We start from the raw sequence: 17,737 nt of genomic DNA on the forward strand, positions 1-17,737 counted from the left end.
TCTCATCTTGGTCTTCCCAAGTTCACGGTTGACAGTTGTTGGAATGACTCTGAAATAAGCAGACTTCACGGGGCTAAACATAGCTATGACCGGATAACTATTGTGTTCACTTATCGTGTAGGTGTCGAGGCAGTTATTGTGCCACAGCTGTTAATTCGCAGTCCTCCCAACACGAGTCTGATTGCGTGATTGAACCGGGTTGACAACACCGCTAAACTGGGACCAGCGCAAACCAGCTCAGCTGTCTGTCAGTCCGACCGACTACCAACCCAGGAAACGTGTCATTTAGCGGTCTCGTCGCGAATAAAGCTTTAACCTCAGAAATCCCCTTAATATGATCTTTTGAAAGCTATGCTCGAAAACAAAGTCTATATACCTTCCTCTGTTGTAAAAAAGAGAGAACGCGAAACGTAAATGAAAGCACCGCTGATGTACAGTAAGCAGCCATGTTTTCCTAAAAGAAAAAAGTGGTGTGGTGCATTGTGGTACTTGTATTGTCGTAATGCCTTCATAGTCTGGCATTGACGCTAAAAACACTACATATCCCAGTCTTCAGGTGCACAATGCCTCTTGTAGTTTTTAAAGGGGCAATCTGTGATCGGTACATAATTGTGATTTTTAAATAAAGGATAACCATTAATTATGGACGAACGTAACTTACTTATAACTAGAAAAATAAGTTCCAGAAGAAACTTTGTGGTCTTTCAAAGTATTATTTTGTTTGTGGAATAGGCTTAAGATGTTTCGATAGAATCGATACATTTGCTGGGTAATTGAAAGTAATTGGGTAATTGAAAGAAAGTGAGTCTTATTATGGTAGCGGATAAAGTTAGAGATGGTTTGGTTGGTTGGTTGGTTGGTTGGATGGATAGAACGTTAGATAGATAGACAGATAGACAGATAGATAGGATGAGCTTGGAGTAGCTCAGTGGAGTGGTTATACATAGAGTTGGTTGGTTGAGTGGTTGAGAATCCAATTGTTGTAGATGTTTGTACAATGCGCAAGTGTGGATTTAATTCCCTTGCCCTCGTTCGAACATGTCACTTAATTCATGGTAAGGATGGGAGGAGATGTTGCTAGAGGAAAGAGCATCGGTGAAACGAATCAGTCTATCCCCGTGAACTCTGTCTTTATGGATTTATAACAGAGCAGAAATATGTTTTGCTTCATATAACATACAAATTAAATTGAAATATGTGTGTCTGTAGTTGTGTTATTATTTATTAACCATACTAGTTAAAGATGGTTTGTTAATAGGAGGGGAGTTTTTGGAGTTACAAAAAGTGTAAACTTTTATTAGATATAATAATTTGGAATTGTTGGCAAATTTTACAGTCGGAATGGAAGTGAAGTGAAGTGAAAAAAATTGCATCTTTTGGTTTCCATATATCTCAAAGTTAAAAGGTGCATTTTCAAGTTTGTAATGTTTAAAAGGTTTAATAGATATCAAAACAAATATGCAAAACATGTTGAAACAAACACAGAAAACATGGTTAAAACAATAATTCTTATCTCATGGATGGTCATTACATAGATACATAGTTCCATCTATAGATGTTTTGAGGGTAGTTACATTTAAAGCATTTGTCTCACAGAAGTGAACTATTTCTTGAATACACAATGAATTACTAAATTAAATATATATATATATTCAAATGTAAAGCATGGGATTTGATTTGGAAAAAAATTGTGATATAGACGCCTGTGATATTCATTATTTGAGGCAATAAATTATTGTGACATTATTGACAGACAATATGATTAATTTCAGTTCACGCACAGACACAATGCTATAAGCTACTCATGTTTACAAGCTTTTATTTGTCTCTGAGGTACATCGGTGATGTGGTCCATTTGATAGGTAATGGTTTGAAGAGAGAGTTCAGTCTGAGAAGAGTCCAACACTGCTCCTGGAGTATGGTTCTTGGGAAGGATGGATGGAAGCAATTTCAGATACAGACACACACACACACACACACACACACACACGCACACGCACACGCACACATACACACACACACACACACACACACACACAGACACATTCTCCTTTAGTGAGTTTTCAGTTTGAACACTTTGGAAAGCGGTGCCTTGGCGCTTGAGTAGATCAGATAGGATCCCTCTTCGGAAGTGAAGAATTCCCAGTCACTGCATCCAATAGTCGGGAGACGGTGAATGGGGACAAACCCCTCATATCCCTGCCACCTGCCAATGGAAGAGCAGGGTTCAACTGCGGATGCAATCAGTCAATCGCTCAATCAATCAATCAATCAATCAATTAGTCATTCAATGCCAACCCTCCTGTCACAACTGCAGATGTTCCAGAACTCACCTCCCACACTGCCCCCCCTGCTGGCCAAATCACAACTCAATTTGGCTCCTGCCTCTAATCTAATGCATCTATATACATACGACAACTCCTATAGGATCACCCTCCATCGCACACAACAATGACTCATGACATTGTTTTCACAGTTGAGTGTACTGCTGCTATACAGTTTAACCTATCCACCACATTACCTGTAAATAACGCTGTTCAGAGAATAGGAATGTCCATCAAAGGAGTTAGCAACAACCAGGAAACTCTCCTCCCCCAGGGTGAAGAACTCCCAGTCCACCGCACTAAAATAGTTAGGGAGAGAGAGAGACATAGAATCAAGTTATCAGAGACCACTTTCACAATGTGTGTGTGTGTGTGTGTGTGTGTGTGTGTGTGTGTGTGTGTGTGTGTGTGTGCGCGTGCGTGGTGCGTGGTGCATGCGTACCTGTACGTGACAATGTCCTGGAAGCGGAGGAACAGCTGGGCGTTCATGTCCAGTTCATAGATGGTAGAGTTGATGGCATAGCGACTGGGCCCGTTACCATGGAGTCTGTGTCCATTAGCAACGACCAAGAATACTCTAGTGCCTATCTGGAACATCTCCCAGTCCGTGGCACAAAACGTCTATGTCCCACATAAAAGAGAGGAAAGAGGAGGGGTGACAGAAGTGACAGAAAGAAACACAGACAGAGAAACAGAGAAGATGGAGATGGAGAAAGGGAGAGAGAAATAATCAGGAATAAAGAGAGAAAGAGAGAGACAGACAGTGACAATAAGACAGAAAGCAATAAAAAGAGAGAGATAGGAGAAGCACGTTCATCAAAGGAAGCCACCTCACTGTGTTCATGAAAGTCTTCCATCCATCAGTGGAATTCCCCTCAATCAAAGCTTGAGTGTCTCTCTGTGGTTTCAGATGTCAGTGTGTCAACCTACACACCTGCACCTCACGTGTGGTCACATTCAAATGTATGATTTACCTTCAATTTACCTGTCAAGATTGTATCTCACAAGCAAATATAGCTCAGCCACACATTCTATTTTTGGACTCCCTCCTCTTGGCGAAGATTGATTTCAAGTTTTTATGGGCCCCCCCGCCCCCTGTCTGCAGACAGACAGGTTTTTTTCATGCTGAACTCCCTCTTCCCTCTCCCCATTCACCCCCATCCCTCCCTCAGTCTGTTTCTCCTCATAACTCACCCTAATTGTCTGGAATACCCGGAAACGTCCATTGAGCCATACGTAGATGACAGAATCCACGTGAGTTGTCACTCCGTCAAATGCGTTCGCTACGACCAGAAAGTGGAACGGTCCGACTGTGAAGAACTCCCAATCGTAGGCCCCGGAGGTCCGCAGCATCTGGTGGACCTCGAATGACCTTGTTCCTCGGTTCCACCTGTAGACCACACTGTCTATGGTGTGGTTGTTATCACCTGAGAGAGAGAGAGAGAGAGAGAGAGAGAGAGAGAGAGAGAGAGAGAGAGAGAGAGAGAGAGAGAGAGAGAAGATATTCTATCAAATGTGATTTCAAGTGTGAGTGCCAACTCAGATACTGAGAATGAAATTCAGTCCATTCATTCAAGTCAATTAGCCGGCATACCGTCCAGTATGTCTTTCAATAAGGACACACATGGGGAGGGCTGCTAACATAAAACACCATGTTTGTGATAGGCTGCCGCCGGTTCATACCTTGTCTGTGATTGGCCACAGCGAGATAAGCATGTCCGTTGATGTGAAAGGCCTCCCAGTCTCGAGCACAGTTGGTTTGCAAGGTCTGATATGGCTCAAACCTCCTCTTCCTCGGACTCCACTGGTAGATCACCGACAGCTCCGCCTCCGCCTTCTCCTTGGCCTCCTCCTCCCCTCCACGAGAGTTAGACACTACCAGGAACATCTGTAATAAAACAACAACATGTGGTTTATAAAGTTAGATAGTTAGATATAGTAAATCATATACATGTAGCCCTGTACAGTATGTAGCCACTCTCTAGTGTGTACCTCTCCCTCTCTCCCTCTCCTTCCCCCCCCCTCTCTCTCCCTCATCCTCTCCCCCTCTTTCTCTCTCCTTCTCCCTCTCTCCCTCCCTCCCTACCTTCCCCCCCAGGGTGAAGTGCCTCCAGGCCAGGGCTCCGTGACTGCTGATGTTCTGGTAGAGCTGGAAGCCCGTGTCTGACCACAGGTAGATGGCAGAGCCCAGGATGGAGGAGCGATGAGCCATGGCAGCCATCAGACCCACACCAGGCACACTGAACACCTACACATGCAAACATACACACACACACACACACACACACACAATCATGTTCATTCAATTGAATGACCATGGAATGATTCAAAAGAACACACACAGTAATAATTTTTTTACATACCTCTATGTCATATGTTTCTGAGCTGGTGGACAGGACTTGATGTTCGAGAACGTAGTCCAGTCGCTCCCGCTCTGCGGAGAGAGGTGAAGAGGTGAAGAGGTGAAGAGGTGTAGAGGTGTAGAGGTGAAGAGGTGAAGAGGTGAAGAGGTGTAGAGGTGAAGAGGTGTAGAGGTGTAGAGGTGTAGAGGTGTAGAGGTGTAGAGGTGTAGAGGTGAAGAGGTGTAGAGGTGTAGAGGTGTAGAGGTGTAGAGGTGTAGAGGTGAAGAGGTGTAGAGGTGAAGAGGTGTAGAGGTGAAGAGTTGTAGAGGTGTAGAGGTGTAGAGGTGTAGAGGTGAAGAGGTGAAGAGGCGAAGAGGTGAAGAGGTGTAGAGGTGTAGAGGTGAAGAGGTGTAGAGGTGTAAAGGTGTAGAGGTGAAGAGGTGAAGAGGTGTAGAGGTGTAAAGGTGTAGAGGTGTAGAGGTGTAGAGGTGTAGAGGTGAAGAGGTGTAGAGGTGAAGAGGTGTAGAGGTGAAGAGGTGTAGAGTTGTAGAGGTGTAGAGGTGAAGAGGTGTAGAGGTGAAGAGGTGTAGAGGTGAAGAGGTGTAGAGGTGAAGAGGTGTAGAGGTGAAGAGGTGTAGAGGTGTAGAGGTGTAGAGGTGAAGGTGTAGAGGTGTAGAGGTGAAGAGGTGTAGAGGTGAAGAGGTGTAGAGGTGAAGATGTGAAGAGGTGAGTTTAGGTGGTTTGTTGTCTCGAGTCAACGAGTTCACCCAAACTAAACTGCTTATAACATTAGAAACATGATGATGCGCAAACAGACGCAACAGACGCAAACGCAGGATGCCATTTTGATCAGTAACACATTGAGGTTTTGTGTGGATATGCTCAGATCATTGTTCAGAATAACATACTACACATGACAAGGAGATAAAGTGAACAATAATGACATTAATAACCAAATTGAAGCAGAATTTGGTGCAGCTTAAGAGGTTAATATCCTTAAGTCTGCAATAAGAGCCATGAGACCTTGAGGGACCACAAGAAGTCAAGATGTGGCTTTAGTGAACGCCTCACCTTGCAGCATGGGGACCCAGATCATACCATCACAGAGGTAGAGGCCTCTCCTGACGGGGTTAAACCACAGCTGACCTCTCACAGACACTGAGCAGGAATGCTCCAACCCCACAGACACACGTACCTCTGCTTCTGAGTGTGAGAGAGAAGGAGAACGTGTGGGAGAGAGTGAGAGAGAAGGAGATAGATTGAGAGAGGAGGGAGAAGGAAAGGAGAGAGAAGGAGAGGGAGTGAGATACAACAGACAAATACATGAGTAGAACTTTGAATGCTAGTCATTTTGGACTTGACCGTGTCTGTGCGATAAGACATAAAAGCACAAGAGGCAGAATACCATATGAAGGCAGAGCGAGGTGGTTCTCTGTCTGCTTCACAGGCAGGTCCAACAGAACCGCGGGCACAGACAGTTCTGACAGTCTGGGGCTGGAGGACGGGCAGACAAGAGGACTAGCATCAGAACCTGACACCAGAACCATCTGTCGGATCAGACCCTGAGAGGAAAAGTAGCAGGACAGAGGGGTGAGGAGGATGATGATGATGATGAAGATAATGATGACAACAGTGATGATCATGATGCACATTTTTCTTTTTTCAAGACTACAGAGTTTCACTTATTGTGTCATTCTTACAGTATGTAGAGTTAGATAGACATAATTAATATGTTAATATGTTAATTCATATTACAAAAGCACTATAGGCACATACTCTTATGTACAAGTAGATCTACTGTGTAGGTAGCAAACCTATGTGATGCTTGGCAGTTTTCCTGTGTGGGGGTTCTCCTATGTGATGTGTGAGGGTTCTCCTATGTGATGTCTGGGGGGGTCTCCTGTATCGGGGTTCTCCTGTGTGGGGGTTCTCCTGTGTGGGGGTTCTTCTGTATGAAGTATGGGGGTTCTCCTGTGTGATGACTGGGGGGTACTCCTATATGGGGGTTCTCCTGTGTTCTCCTGTGTGTGTGAGGGTTCTCCTGTGTGATGTTAGAGGGTTCTCCTGTGTGATATGTGAGGGTTCTCCTGTGTGGGGGTTCTCCTGTGTGATGTGTGAGGGTTCTCCTGTGTGGGGGTTCTCCTGTGTGAAGAGTGGGGGTTCTCCTGTGTGATGTGTGGGGGTTCTCCTGTGTGATGTGTGGGGGTTCTCCTGTGTGAGGGTTCTCCTGTGTGAAGTGTGGGGGTTCTCCTGTGTGAAGTGTGAGGGTTCTCCTGTGTGGGGGTTCTCCTGTGTGAAGTGTGGGGGTTCTCCTGTGTGGGGGTTCTCTTGTGTGAAGTGTGGGGGTTCTCCTGTGTGAAGTGTGGGGGTTCTCCTGTGTGATGTGTGAGGGTTCTCCTGTGTGATGTGTGAGGGTTCTCCTGTGTGAAGTGTGGGGGTTCTCCTGTGTGAAGTGTGGGGGTTCTCCTGTGTGATGTGTGGGGGTTCTCATGTGTGAAGTGTGGGGGTTCTCCAGTGTGAAGTGTGGGGGTTCTCCTGTGTGATGTGTGGGGGTTCTCCAGTGTGAAGTGTGGGGGTTCTCCTGTGTGATGTGTGGGGGTTCTCCTGTGTGAAGTGTGGGGGTTCTCCTGTGTGAAGTGTGGGGGTTCTCCTGTGTGATGTGTGAGGGTTCTCCTGTGTGATGTGTGGGAGTTCTCCTGTGTGAAGTGTGGGGGTTCTCCTGTGTGATGTGTGGGGGTTCTCCTGTGTGATGTGTGGGAGTTCTCCTGTGTGAAGTGTGGGGGTTCTCCTGTGTGGGGGTTCTCCTGTGTGAAGTGTGGGGGTTCTCCTGTGTGATGTGTGGGGGTTCTCCTGTGTGATGTGTGGGGGTTCTCCTGTGTGAAGTGTGGGGGTTCTCCTGTGGGATGTGTGGGGGTTCTCCTGTGTGAAGTGTGGGGGTTCTCCTGTGTGAAGTGTGGGGGTTCTCCTGTGTGATGTGTGGGAGTTCTCCTGTGTGAAGTGTGGGGGTTCTCCTGTGTGATGTGTGGGAGTTCTCCTGTGTGATGTGTGGGGGTTCTCCTGTGTGAAGTGTGGGGGTTCTCCTGTGTGAAGTGTGGGGGTTCTCCTGTGTGATGTGTGGGAGTTCTCCTGTGTGAAGTGTGGGAGTTCTCCTGTGTGAGGGTTCTTACTGAGAACAGGCCTTTCCATCTCCCCCGGCTGCCGATGTGGAAGCGTGTTCCCTGAGCGCTGAGGTCAGAGCCTGGGAACGGCCTGGAGTGAACCCTGTCGAACACACAACACATCATTTCAGGGTGTGCTGTGGTTGGGTGAGAAGAACTACGAGAGACAGAGGGTTACAGACACAGAGACAGAGAAAGAGAGAGAGAGAGAGAGAGAGAGAGAGAGAGAGAGAGAGAGAGAGAGAGAGAGAGAGAGAGATACAGCATGGGGAAGAGACAGGGGAAAGTGAGTGAGAACCAGTTCAGAAAACTCACAGTTCCAGAGGTGTGCTGCAGTCCACTGTGAGCCTAGCATAGCGACCACTGACAGCTAGCACCAGTGTGTGCCAGCGGTTATCAGCCAATCGCACGCCCCGGAAGACCCATTCTATGACCCTGTTGTGACCTTGGAACAGGAAGTGGAGGCGGTGTCTGGAAAGCTGCAGCGCGAGGAGCATCTGTCCCCTATCCATATCTCTATCCTCATCTCTCTCTTTATCCTTCCCTTTATCCCCCTCTCCTTCCCTCTCTTCCTCCCTCTCGTCCTTCTTATCCCCATCTCTACTCTCCCTGTGTCCTTCATTTTCCCCTTCTCTGTCTCTTTCTCCCTCTCTACTCCTATCTTGTTCCTCTTTTCCTTCCACCACAGAAAATATGTATTCCGTTTTCTGGAAGACACAATGAGACAGATGAACACACAGTTAGACTACAACACCACCATCCCATCTTGATAAACTATGAAAACATGGCAGAAAACATGGCAGTGATTTCATCCCCACATCTATTGAGCCGCAATCATGGTCCGACACAGCGGAGGCTGGTGGAGGTGTTAGATACCATTCCTCATTCCCTAACCCTCCACCAGCCTTCCTCATTCCCTAACCCTCCACCAGCCTCCCACTGCCTCATTACAAATCATTAGAGGCATTGATAACTGATGGTGATGATGTCACCTCCTACCCTTGACTCCTTACCTTGGGTGCTATGCGGGCAACCTTCAGGGTCACAATGATGGAGAGCTCTGTGGGAAGAAGGTCACAGTTCATGAGGAGCTGGGAGGAGGGGAAGCTCAGGGAGGGGTGAGGCCGAGAGAGACGGATACCCCTCACCCCTCCATCCTGGATCATACGCACCCCTGACCCGGGTGCAGACGCTCCCTCAGGGAGAACACGTGACAGGAGGTCCACAGGGGCCAGGTCTGTAGACACACAGAGAGAAAGAAAGAAATCTTAACGTTTGTTTGTATTCCATTCAAAAGGAACAGGAGAGAGTGAGAGGAAGAGAACAGAGGAGATGTATGTATGTATGATCACAATATGAAATACGTATCTTACATACTGTGTTGTACTGTGAGAGTATGAAATGAAAATGAACACAGAAATAGAAGAATCTCAAGACAAGAGGCTCTCCTCATGGACTACCACACTACCAATGGGACAGAGCATGCAGTATGTATGCCGTAAACTCAATCATCAAGCCCTTGTGTGCCTGAACCCCCATTGTGAGAAAACGCCTCATGTGATGCGAGCTGATCAAACACACGGCCACACAACACGGCCACTCACACGCACACACACGCACACACACTAATGTTAGCCAAAGAATTTTACGCCTGAGGGCTTTCCCAGGTTTTACAAACTGATATGGATCGACCTTAAACCATAAATAAAACGATTACATTTTCCCTTTTGGTGATAATCTTATTAACCGTGTAAGATGAATCATACACATTAGACTGTAGTGGGAGAGGGAGACAGACAGACAGGCACACAAACAGACAGACAGACAGACAGAACTGCAGACAGGCAGCAGGCAGACAGACAGACAGAACTGCAGACAGGCAGCAGGCAGACAGACAGACAGACAGACAGACAGACAGTTTGAGTAGCCAAGGTAGTAGATAGGGAGAGAGTTTTGAGTTTTAACACATCTTTATTGTACACTAAGTGAATAGTAAGTAAAAGTGATACATTTGTACATGATGGCCCAGCTTGCCTTCTCAGAACATTTTTAATAAACACTAGAAAAACTAGTTTCAGCACAGCCTTCGTGATGTTGTATTAAACATGCAATTACAGTAATTTGATAAATATATGGTGTTATCAAAGAGCACCTTCAATCTATCAAGACACAACAGTATTTCCCAACACCAAAACCAAAACAAATGACTGCAATTTAGAGAGGTGTGTGTGTGTGTGTGTGTGTGTGTGTGTGTGTGTGTGGGGGGGGGGGGACAGAGTAAGAAAGAGAAAATGTCATCCTACACAGCATAGGATAAAAAGCGTTCTGTCACAGTCAAATGTGTCCACAAACACTTCTATATAAACCCTGATCCCATGAATAGAATAGAATAGAATAACATAGAATACTGAAGAATAGAATAGAATCCAATACTGTAGAATAGAAGTATAGTGGTAGTGGGGGTCTAGTGGATAGTGAGTTGGACTAGTGATCGGAAGGTTGTGAGTCAAAATCCCCCCTGTCCTTGTAATTCGTAATTGTAAATCGCTTTGGATTAAAAGCGTCACAAATTTAAGAAAGAAATAGAACAGAAGAAGAGTGGAACACATTCTAATAGAAGGTAATCCATGCGTACCTGTGCAGGGTCTCCTCAGACCTGCCACTGCATCACAGACCCTTGACCCCAGACACAGCAGCAGCACCATCGCCAATGATGACATGACAGCTCGCTTCAGCCAATCACAAACTGCCTGTCTGATCGAAACGCCAAGCGACCCTCATCTCGCCCCGGAAACAAAGGGCTCCTTCTGAGTATGTGTGTGTATGTGACAGCATCTGGGCTCAAAGTGGATTCCGTTCTGTGGTGGTTTTCCTTGCAGTCCTTCCCTTAAATACTGTACAAGAGCCATGCAAATCACTAACCAGTCTGTCAATCATTACCCCCAAGTCCTCCTCTGATGCAGCAGTCAGACAACTGTTGCTGCTGCCAGAGGGACTTCCACTGATCTTTCATCTACCCAGTGTGTGTGTGTGTGTGTGTGTGTGTGTGTGTGTGTGTGTGTGTGTGTGTGTGTCTGTGTGTCTGTGTGTGTGTGTCTGTGTGTGTGTGTGTGCGAGAGTGGGAGAGAGAGAGAGAGAGAGAGAGAGAGAGAGAGAGAGAGAGAGAGAGAGAGAGAGAGAGAGAGAGAGAGAGACAGACAGACAGACAGTCACTGAGACAAACAGGCAGACAGGCAGGCAGACTGACTGACAGGCAGACTGACTGATAGGCAGACAGACAGACAGACAGACAAAGTAGACCCAAAGTAGTAGATATAGAACAGCACTACTACTGTTATTGAATTTACTCAATCCATCACACCATAAGGATTTCATATGTAATTAGACGAGAATACAACTAGAGCAATTTTGAAAACACTAATACCATCTGTGACCTCTGCTCTACCAATAGGCATCTGGATATGAGCTAAGCTATTACCATATTACCCCTTATCCCTCATATTGGTCGGTTTATTACTGGAGAAGCTAAGAGCGTGTGTGTTCGCGTTTGTGTGTGTGTGTGTGTGTGTGTGTGTGTTTCAGATGATTTCACGTTTCTCTCCCATCTGGCACGAATGAACACAAAAGTGATATTAAAGACTCAACCCCATGTGTTTTCATAAAAGATTAGCAAATATTACATTCTAAAAATGTAATAAAATCTATTGTGAGTGGAATTAAGTAAGACGGAGCGTGCATATATGTGTGTGTGTGTGTGTGTGTGTGTGTGTGTGTGTGTGTGTGTGTGTGTGCGTGTGTGTGCGTGCATGTGTATGTGTATAACCCTAGGCTCTCTGTCCTTAAAAGAAGTGTTTGCCTTAACCATTCGTTCAAGTGCAATTTAGTGCACAGGCATACTTTTAATAGCTGGGTTAGTTTTGCTTAGGGGCTGCTTTCTTCCTGTCCTGTGCTTTGATCAACCACCTATGAAGAGAAGAGATTAAACTATGTATGCAGAAAAGTTGGGCAAAGGACTTCACAGAATCCTCCTCTGTCTCATTTACCAGGCAAATCCACTGTTTGCCTTTCCTGTTCTACTCCCTCCCTCTCTCCCTTCCAGATGGATACCAATCATGTATCTACCCATCCCCTTCCTTCTCTGCTCTCTCTATCCTATCCTGCCATCTCCCTTCCTACCAGGCATGGCAGACGTGGGTGTTGCCTGCTAAACGCTGTTCTTAGGACAGTTCTGTGGACTTCTGATGATGATTTAATTCAGAATTCCATCAGTAGAATGACCCTAGACCAGTAGGCTACTTATGGAGTACCGGCCCTACTGTTTCCTTTCCCTTTTCCTGCACCGATGAATCAAACCCACATGAAACTGACTGTCCTATCAGCATATCATGCTCTTTGATCTATGATCCTATCAGCTGGACTTCCACAGGTGTCACAAGAGGACAGTAACACCATATTTAGATATGTTATCACCATTGGAGAACCATCCATAATGACACGGTTAAATGCTCGAACAGAAACAGAAACACAGTGAGACAGATTTCCCTACTCTATACGCTTCAATTGAAATGGCCATTGACCATCCTTCTTGTCATTGCACACAGTACAAGTACTGAGACAACTTGTTTTTTTTGCTCTTGGCACAGGGTCAGCCATAGTCAGCACCCCTGGAGCAATTAGGGGTTAATTGCCTTGATCAAGGGCACAACTGCAGTGGTAGGCACCTTAGATATGATGCTAGCAACCCTCCAGTCATCAGCTCACAACCAGCTTTCTCCTGAGGTGGGGATCGAACCAGAAACCTTACGATTGCTGGCCTGCCAGTCGAACCGCTATGCTACCTGGCACCTGTATTATGTCCACAAACTGTGTATTCAAAGGAACAGCAGCGCCATCTAGTGACCACGCAAATGATCCATTGACAAAAAAGAAACAATTCCAGCTGCGATTTACTGTAACAGGTTCCAAAGGCGTATTCAAGAGGAGGCACCGTTACAGAACATTCATGTGTAGAATAGTTATCCCTCATGTCAAACTCTGAATCAGACCATTTTGTCTACAACATTCCTAACAATCTAATACCGCCAACTTCAGAGACAACTCATTACAACGTGCATGTTTGAATGTATTGTATGTATGCAAGTCATGCAACACGAAAAAACAAAAACAAATCTATAATATTAGAGCAACACTCCACAGAACAGTCCCCAGAATTTGGTTGTATTGTGTACTCACATTTAAGGAAAGAGTCATGACAGGGAACCTGAGTACCAAACTATATTTATTGTATACAGTAGTATAACAAATAGACAACAAATAATATACAAATCAGTAGAGAAACAAATAACGTAATGACAAGACCTGTGGGTACAGAACATTACCCCCCCCCCCATTTACTTCCCTCCCTCCCTCTATTATCCCAAGTAGACTTGGCCCCCAAACACAGATCTAGGATCAGTTTACCCTACCCGTCTTCACCAAAACCAGAAGGGGATGAAAACACATGTGACCCAAGAGCAGTGGTTAGGGGCAGGTTCTACCTACATTTCACTTCTTCCCCCCCACCCTTTACCAATCCTTCCCCAAAATGTAAAAACCAAAAGCAAGAGAGAAAGCTGTAGGGACTGGCCACTGGCCCTACATTACAACAGGGGGGGAAAAATCTATGTTTGACGCCAGGGACAATTCCCTTTTTTGCTGACCCCCAAAAGCAGGGGCGCATCTCAATTGTCTGATGGAGCTCCCTCTCCTTATTGTCCTTCCTTCATCTGCATCGACAAAAAAAAACTGGATTGTTGAAAGCTAATTATTCGAACAATCACTTAGCCTGTGTTTTCAGATCAGTGCAGATAGAGAAGAGACAGAGGAAGAGGAGAAGAGTGGTAGCAACTTTAGACTATTGAGACACAACCTCAGATGTGACTTTGGGCTAATGAGCACTTACTTTTCAGACAGATCAAAAATGCATGGCTTATGAAAAGAGAGTTCAGTCTTTGGAGTTTTGGTCCAGACCCCACATCAGTTATCTAGCTTCAGATTAGATTCTTCTGTACACAGAATAATACATCTCAATTTTTTAAAAAGGAGAAAGAAATAAACTGAATATCGCACAACTTATCAGCAAAAGCACCTAAAAATGGAGAGACTTAAAAATATACAGAGACAACAGCCAGGGCCACAGTCACTAGGGGCAAACGGGACAACGCGTTTTTTGAAACAGAAGCATTCCTATTGGACAAGTTCAGCTAGAACCTCCATTTCAGATCTTTTCCATGCCTACCGATTGTGACCCTGGAAGAAATAGTGGAGAAAACACCTTCAACCTGCAGCGGATGAAAATCATTAAGGATTATGGAATTCTATAGTTGTACTGGAGCAGACAGGAGCAGAAGGAGCAGAAGGAGCAAACGGCCAACCAGGAACAACCTTGACCTCAGTTAATCCAATCACAACTCAAAGATTCTCTAAACCAGAAACAAAATAATGTAATGACAAGACCTGTGGGTACAGAACATTAACCCAACATTAACCCATCCTGACTGGCCAGTGGAAAGAACTGGAAGCCATCCATGGACAATTCAAGAGTTCGGTCCTGACTGAACGTTATATATTAACAACTGAGAGGAGCCCCCCCCCCCCCCCTAAAACACCCCAGACAAGGACGAAAAAAACAACAACAACCTGATGAACATCTTGTAAAAGAAAAGAACACACAGAAGCTGAGAGGAGCGAAGGGGGGGAGAGGAACAGTCGAAGTGGCTGTGGGCGTGGTTTTGGGTGTCCATCACTGTGGTGGTGGTGGGGGGGTTTAGCGGAGTCCGCCCGTCTGCTGCTGGAAAACATCTATGGTGTCTTCGTCCTCCATCTCCAGCTGAGAGAGAGAACGAGGGAGAAAGAGAGAGGGATAGAGAGAACGAGAGAGAGAGGGAGAGCACGAGAGAGAGCAATGGAGAAAACAAGAGAGAGAGTGAGAGAGAGAGTTAGTGTGCATATGACAGCAAAAAGAGGAAGGGTACTCCTCCAGATGGGGTGATTCAGAGGCAGTTATAAACTCGGCTTTAGTGAGGGAGAGAGAGAGAAGAGTACTCTGAAGAAAGAGTCAGTTCAATGCCAAGTACCTGTGCAGGAGTGTCAGTCTCGTTGATGGGCTGGCCGTCAAATCGGAACCTGATCTGCCTTATCGAGAGACCCTGTAGGAGTACACCGGAAGTAAGGACTACATCCCACACAATGAACGCAACATCCGATCTTTGTTCATGAAGGTCAATTACTATTGGCCTAACATGGCCAGGTAGTGGCCCTTTCTCAGTAGTTAGAAACGTAATTGCTCGCCTCCTCTCGCTTAGGGTGGAATCCTAACTTGAAATCCGTACGCGTCACTCGAATCATCAAACATGCCCTTTGACATCAATGCCACATTTATGCAAATGTCAGTTACACACGGATCATGAGTTACGATTCCACCCTTACTTCTCAAAGCCTTGGAGGAGAATATCCAGGGGGAGGAACCTAAGACCTTCTCCTCCAATGAGCTTTGAGTAGGAAGCTAGTGGAGGACAGAGGAGAATTTTAACCATTGAGTAAGGGCCAGTGACACCTATGGGAAAGATCGGGCTTTTGATTGGATCTTGTGGTTGAATGGACTCACCTGTCTTTCGCAGTAGGCCTTCATTAATTTGCTGAGGGGTGTGTGTCTTTTTATCTTGAACTGGACCACCGAACCGTCTTGCCCCGCTACCTTTAGATTTATGTGGTCATTCTCCGTCTTGACTCCTTCCTAGAACACACAAAATCATCATTAGGTTACGTGTCATTCTCAGCCCCAGTTCACTCCAGACTCCCACACAGTATTTTACCTTTAGAGTGTTTTCTCGATGTACCTTGCAACCTCCATTTGGCGTATGAACACTACTGTGTCGTGTCTAGAGGTGATGACATGTTGAAATGGCATGCAGGGTTCGATGAGGGGTTTGATGGGCTAGCTGCCTGAACCCAAGAGGACCGCTGGAACTGAGGCTATAGTGGGGTGACCATCTCTGGCTCGGTAGCTACCCGGCGCCATGTGTGTCTACTGTTTACATGCAAAACGCCTTTCTAGCCACACGCTGACAGAAGAGAAATTGTCTGGATAACGGGCGGACTAACTAATCCCGAAAACTACACACCGAGGAAGAATGCAATCCCAGTCGTTCACCCAACTGTCGATAATATGTATCTGTGTTGTATTGTGTTGTTTCATTTAATATGATCGTTTGCTAATCAGAGAAACTTCCCAAAAGATTAACGACAAACACCGCTAATGCTCGTCTATAGTCTCCAAATGGCGTCACCTTTGTGCTTTCGCCGCTATTCGTGCGGCATTTCCAGCCTACGTTGCGCACGTAGCGTGGTCCCGTTTCCACAAAGAAAACCCGCAAACGGCAAATGAAGAAAAAACCCGGTGTCCTGAGGGGTATAGCACTCTTACCGAGTTTCATTGTAACATTAAATCTAATCATTTGGTATATCAAGCTAATGAAAGTGGAATGGTCGATTCTAGCGACAATCATTCATTTGTGAAACAAACATTTGCGCCGATTCAGACAAACGTGCAATCCGGGCCATTTTAGATTGCACATCTTGAGTGAAGCACGGTCGGCATCAGCTTAAACAAACCATCATAAAGATAATGTGGTTATTATTAAACAAACTATAAAGTCTTTACCTTTGGCTTCTCCTCCGACATTTTGATTCAGATCAGACAGATTTCTTCTGTGGATTGGCGGGATACAATGCTGTTTGGGATGTGTTTCTTTTTCCACCGCTCTCCTGCTGTTCTCATCCACCGACGGGAGCGCGCTTGATCTGCTGTTCCACAGAAACTATTGGTCCTTTGGTGATCACGTGATATGCTAGAACGGGCGCGCGGATACGGACGCGCGCATTTAAGTAAATACTCGGTCACGCGAAATTGAGAACCCGCCAAAGAGAGGAGAACATAGGCCCTCCCTTTCAACTACCACAACTTGTAGCACATTATGTCATACAATCAGTAGCCTATGAGAACATGTTTCATTCAAGCCTTCATGGCATGTTAATTATGAAAAAAGGTCTGATAGTCAGTTTCACTATGTTTCAATTTAAACTTTCGTGGGAATTTTTTGGGGATTTGCTAATCTATACATTTTTGGAAAGGGCATTGTATGAGGAATCAGAAAATATATGTTTCCATTTGCACAGATGTCTGAAAGGCGGCCATCCTGGCATTGACAAAATGGCCGCCATAATACACACGTTTTGTAATATCTTGGCTTCTAAATAAGCTAGAACATTGATTTTAACTGCTAAACCTACATTTTCAGGGTCAAGGAATCCAATGGTTGTAGTTACAAAGCTATAAAGTTATATCATCCCATAAAAATGTGTAACTTATACTTTAAGAAATTGTATTTTTTCTATTACTTCCATACGTGAGTCCACAGACCACAGTATGATCATGACAACCTCCTGCATTAGATAGTCTCGATGTTATGATTTAAACTTTTGTTGGCTTTTTGGGGGGATTTGCTAATCTATACATTTTTGGATGTTATGGCAACAGCCAGCAACCAGTAAGGCAATACAGAGGCAGGTAAATCTTTAGCCTAATGGCATATTTAATGATAAAAATAGGGAATGAAACAAAATAAACGAATGGGAGGAATGTGGGGAGTGTATGGTGTGCTGGTTGTTCTGTTTGTGGGATGTGTATTTACTCTATGTGTAATGACAGGCGGGTTGTGTCTCTTGACTATGTATAAGCGTTTATGCTATGTGTGATGTGATAAGTGAATGGCGAGTCCAATGCGTGCCAATGTGAGCTGGGCTGTTAGATTAGTTCATCATCATCACTTTCGTGTGTCACGGCTTGGGAATCGTCATCGTTCTGGCACTGGCT

General features: G+C 45.3%; 2 protein-coding genes across 2 annotated transcripts; both read right to left on the reverse strand.

The window, feature by feature from the left end:
- Window positions 1-1,495: 1,495 nt before the first annotated feature.
- Window positions 1,496-10,603, reverse strand: tspeara (thrombospondin-type laminin G domain and EAR repeats a). Its single transcript, XM_080523386.1, has 13 exons — window positions 10,460-10,603; window positions 8,838-9,061; window positions 8,140-8,531; window positions 7,834-7,927; window positions 6,072-6,228; window positions 5,738-5,869; window positions 4,688-4,758; window positions 4,411-4,572; window positions 4,008-4,212; window positions 3,519-3,751; window positions 2,767-2,945; window positions 2,522-2,623; window positions 1,496-2,206 (listed from the first exon to the last, which is right to left on the reverse strand). The coding sequence occupies exons 1-13, from the start codon at window positions 10,542-10,544 to the stop codon at window positions 2,053-2,055; spliced, it is 2,190 nt and encodes a 729-aa protein (XP_080379512.1). The 5' UTR covers window positions 10,545-10,603; the 3' UTR covers window positions 1,496-2,052.
- Window positions 10,604-13,238: 2,635 nt separating this feature from the next.
- LOC308170349 (small ubiquitin-related modifier 3) lies at window positions 13,239-16,652 on the reverse strand. The gene is made up of 4 exons (XM_080545126.1): window positions 16,526-16,652; window positions 15,470-15,598; window positions 14,940-15,011; window positions 13,239-14,692 (listed from the first exon to the last, which is right to left on the reverse strand). The coding sequence occupies exons 1-4, from the start codon at window positions 16,544-16,546 to the stop codon at window positions 14,630-14,632; spliced, it is 285 nt and encodes a 94-aa protein (XP_080401252.1). The 5' UTR covers window positions 16,547-16,652; the 3' UTR covers window positions 13,239-14,629.
- Window positions 16,653-17,737: the final 1,085 nt, after the last annotated feature.

This window comes from Nansenia antarctica, assembly GCF_963989245.1.
Source record: "Nansenia antarctica genome assembly, chromosome: 1".
Taxonomy (NCBI): Eukaryota; Metazoa; Chordata; class Actinopteri; order Argentiniformes; family Microstomatidae; genus Nansenia; species Nansenia antarctica.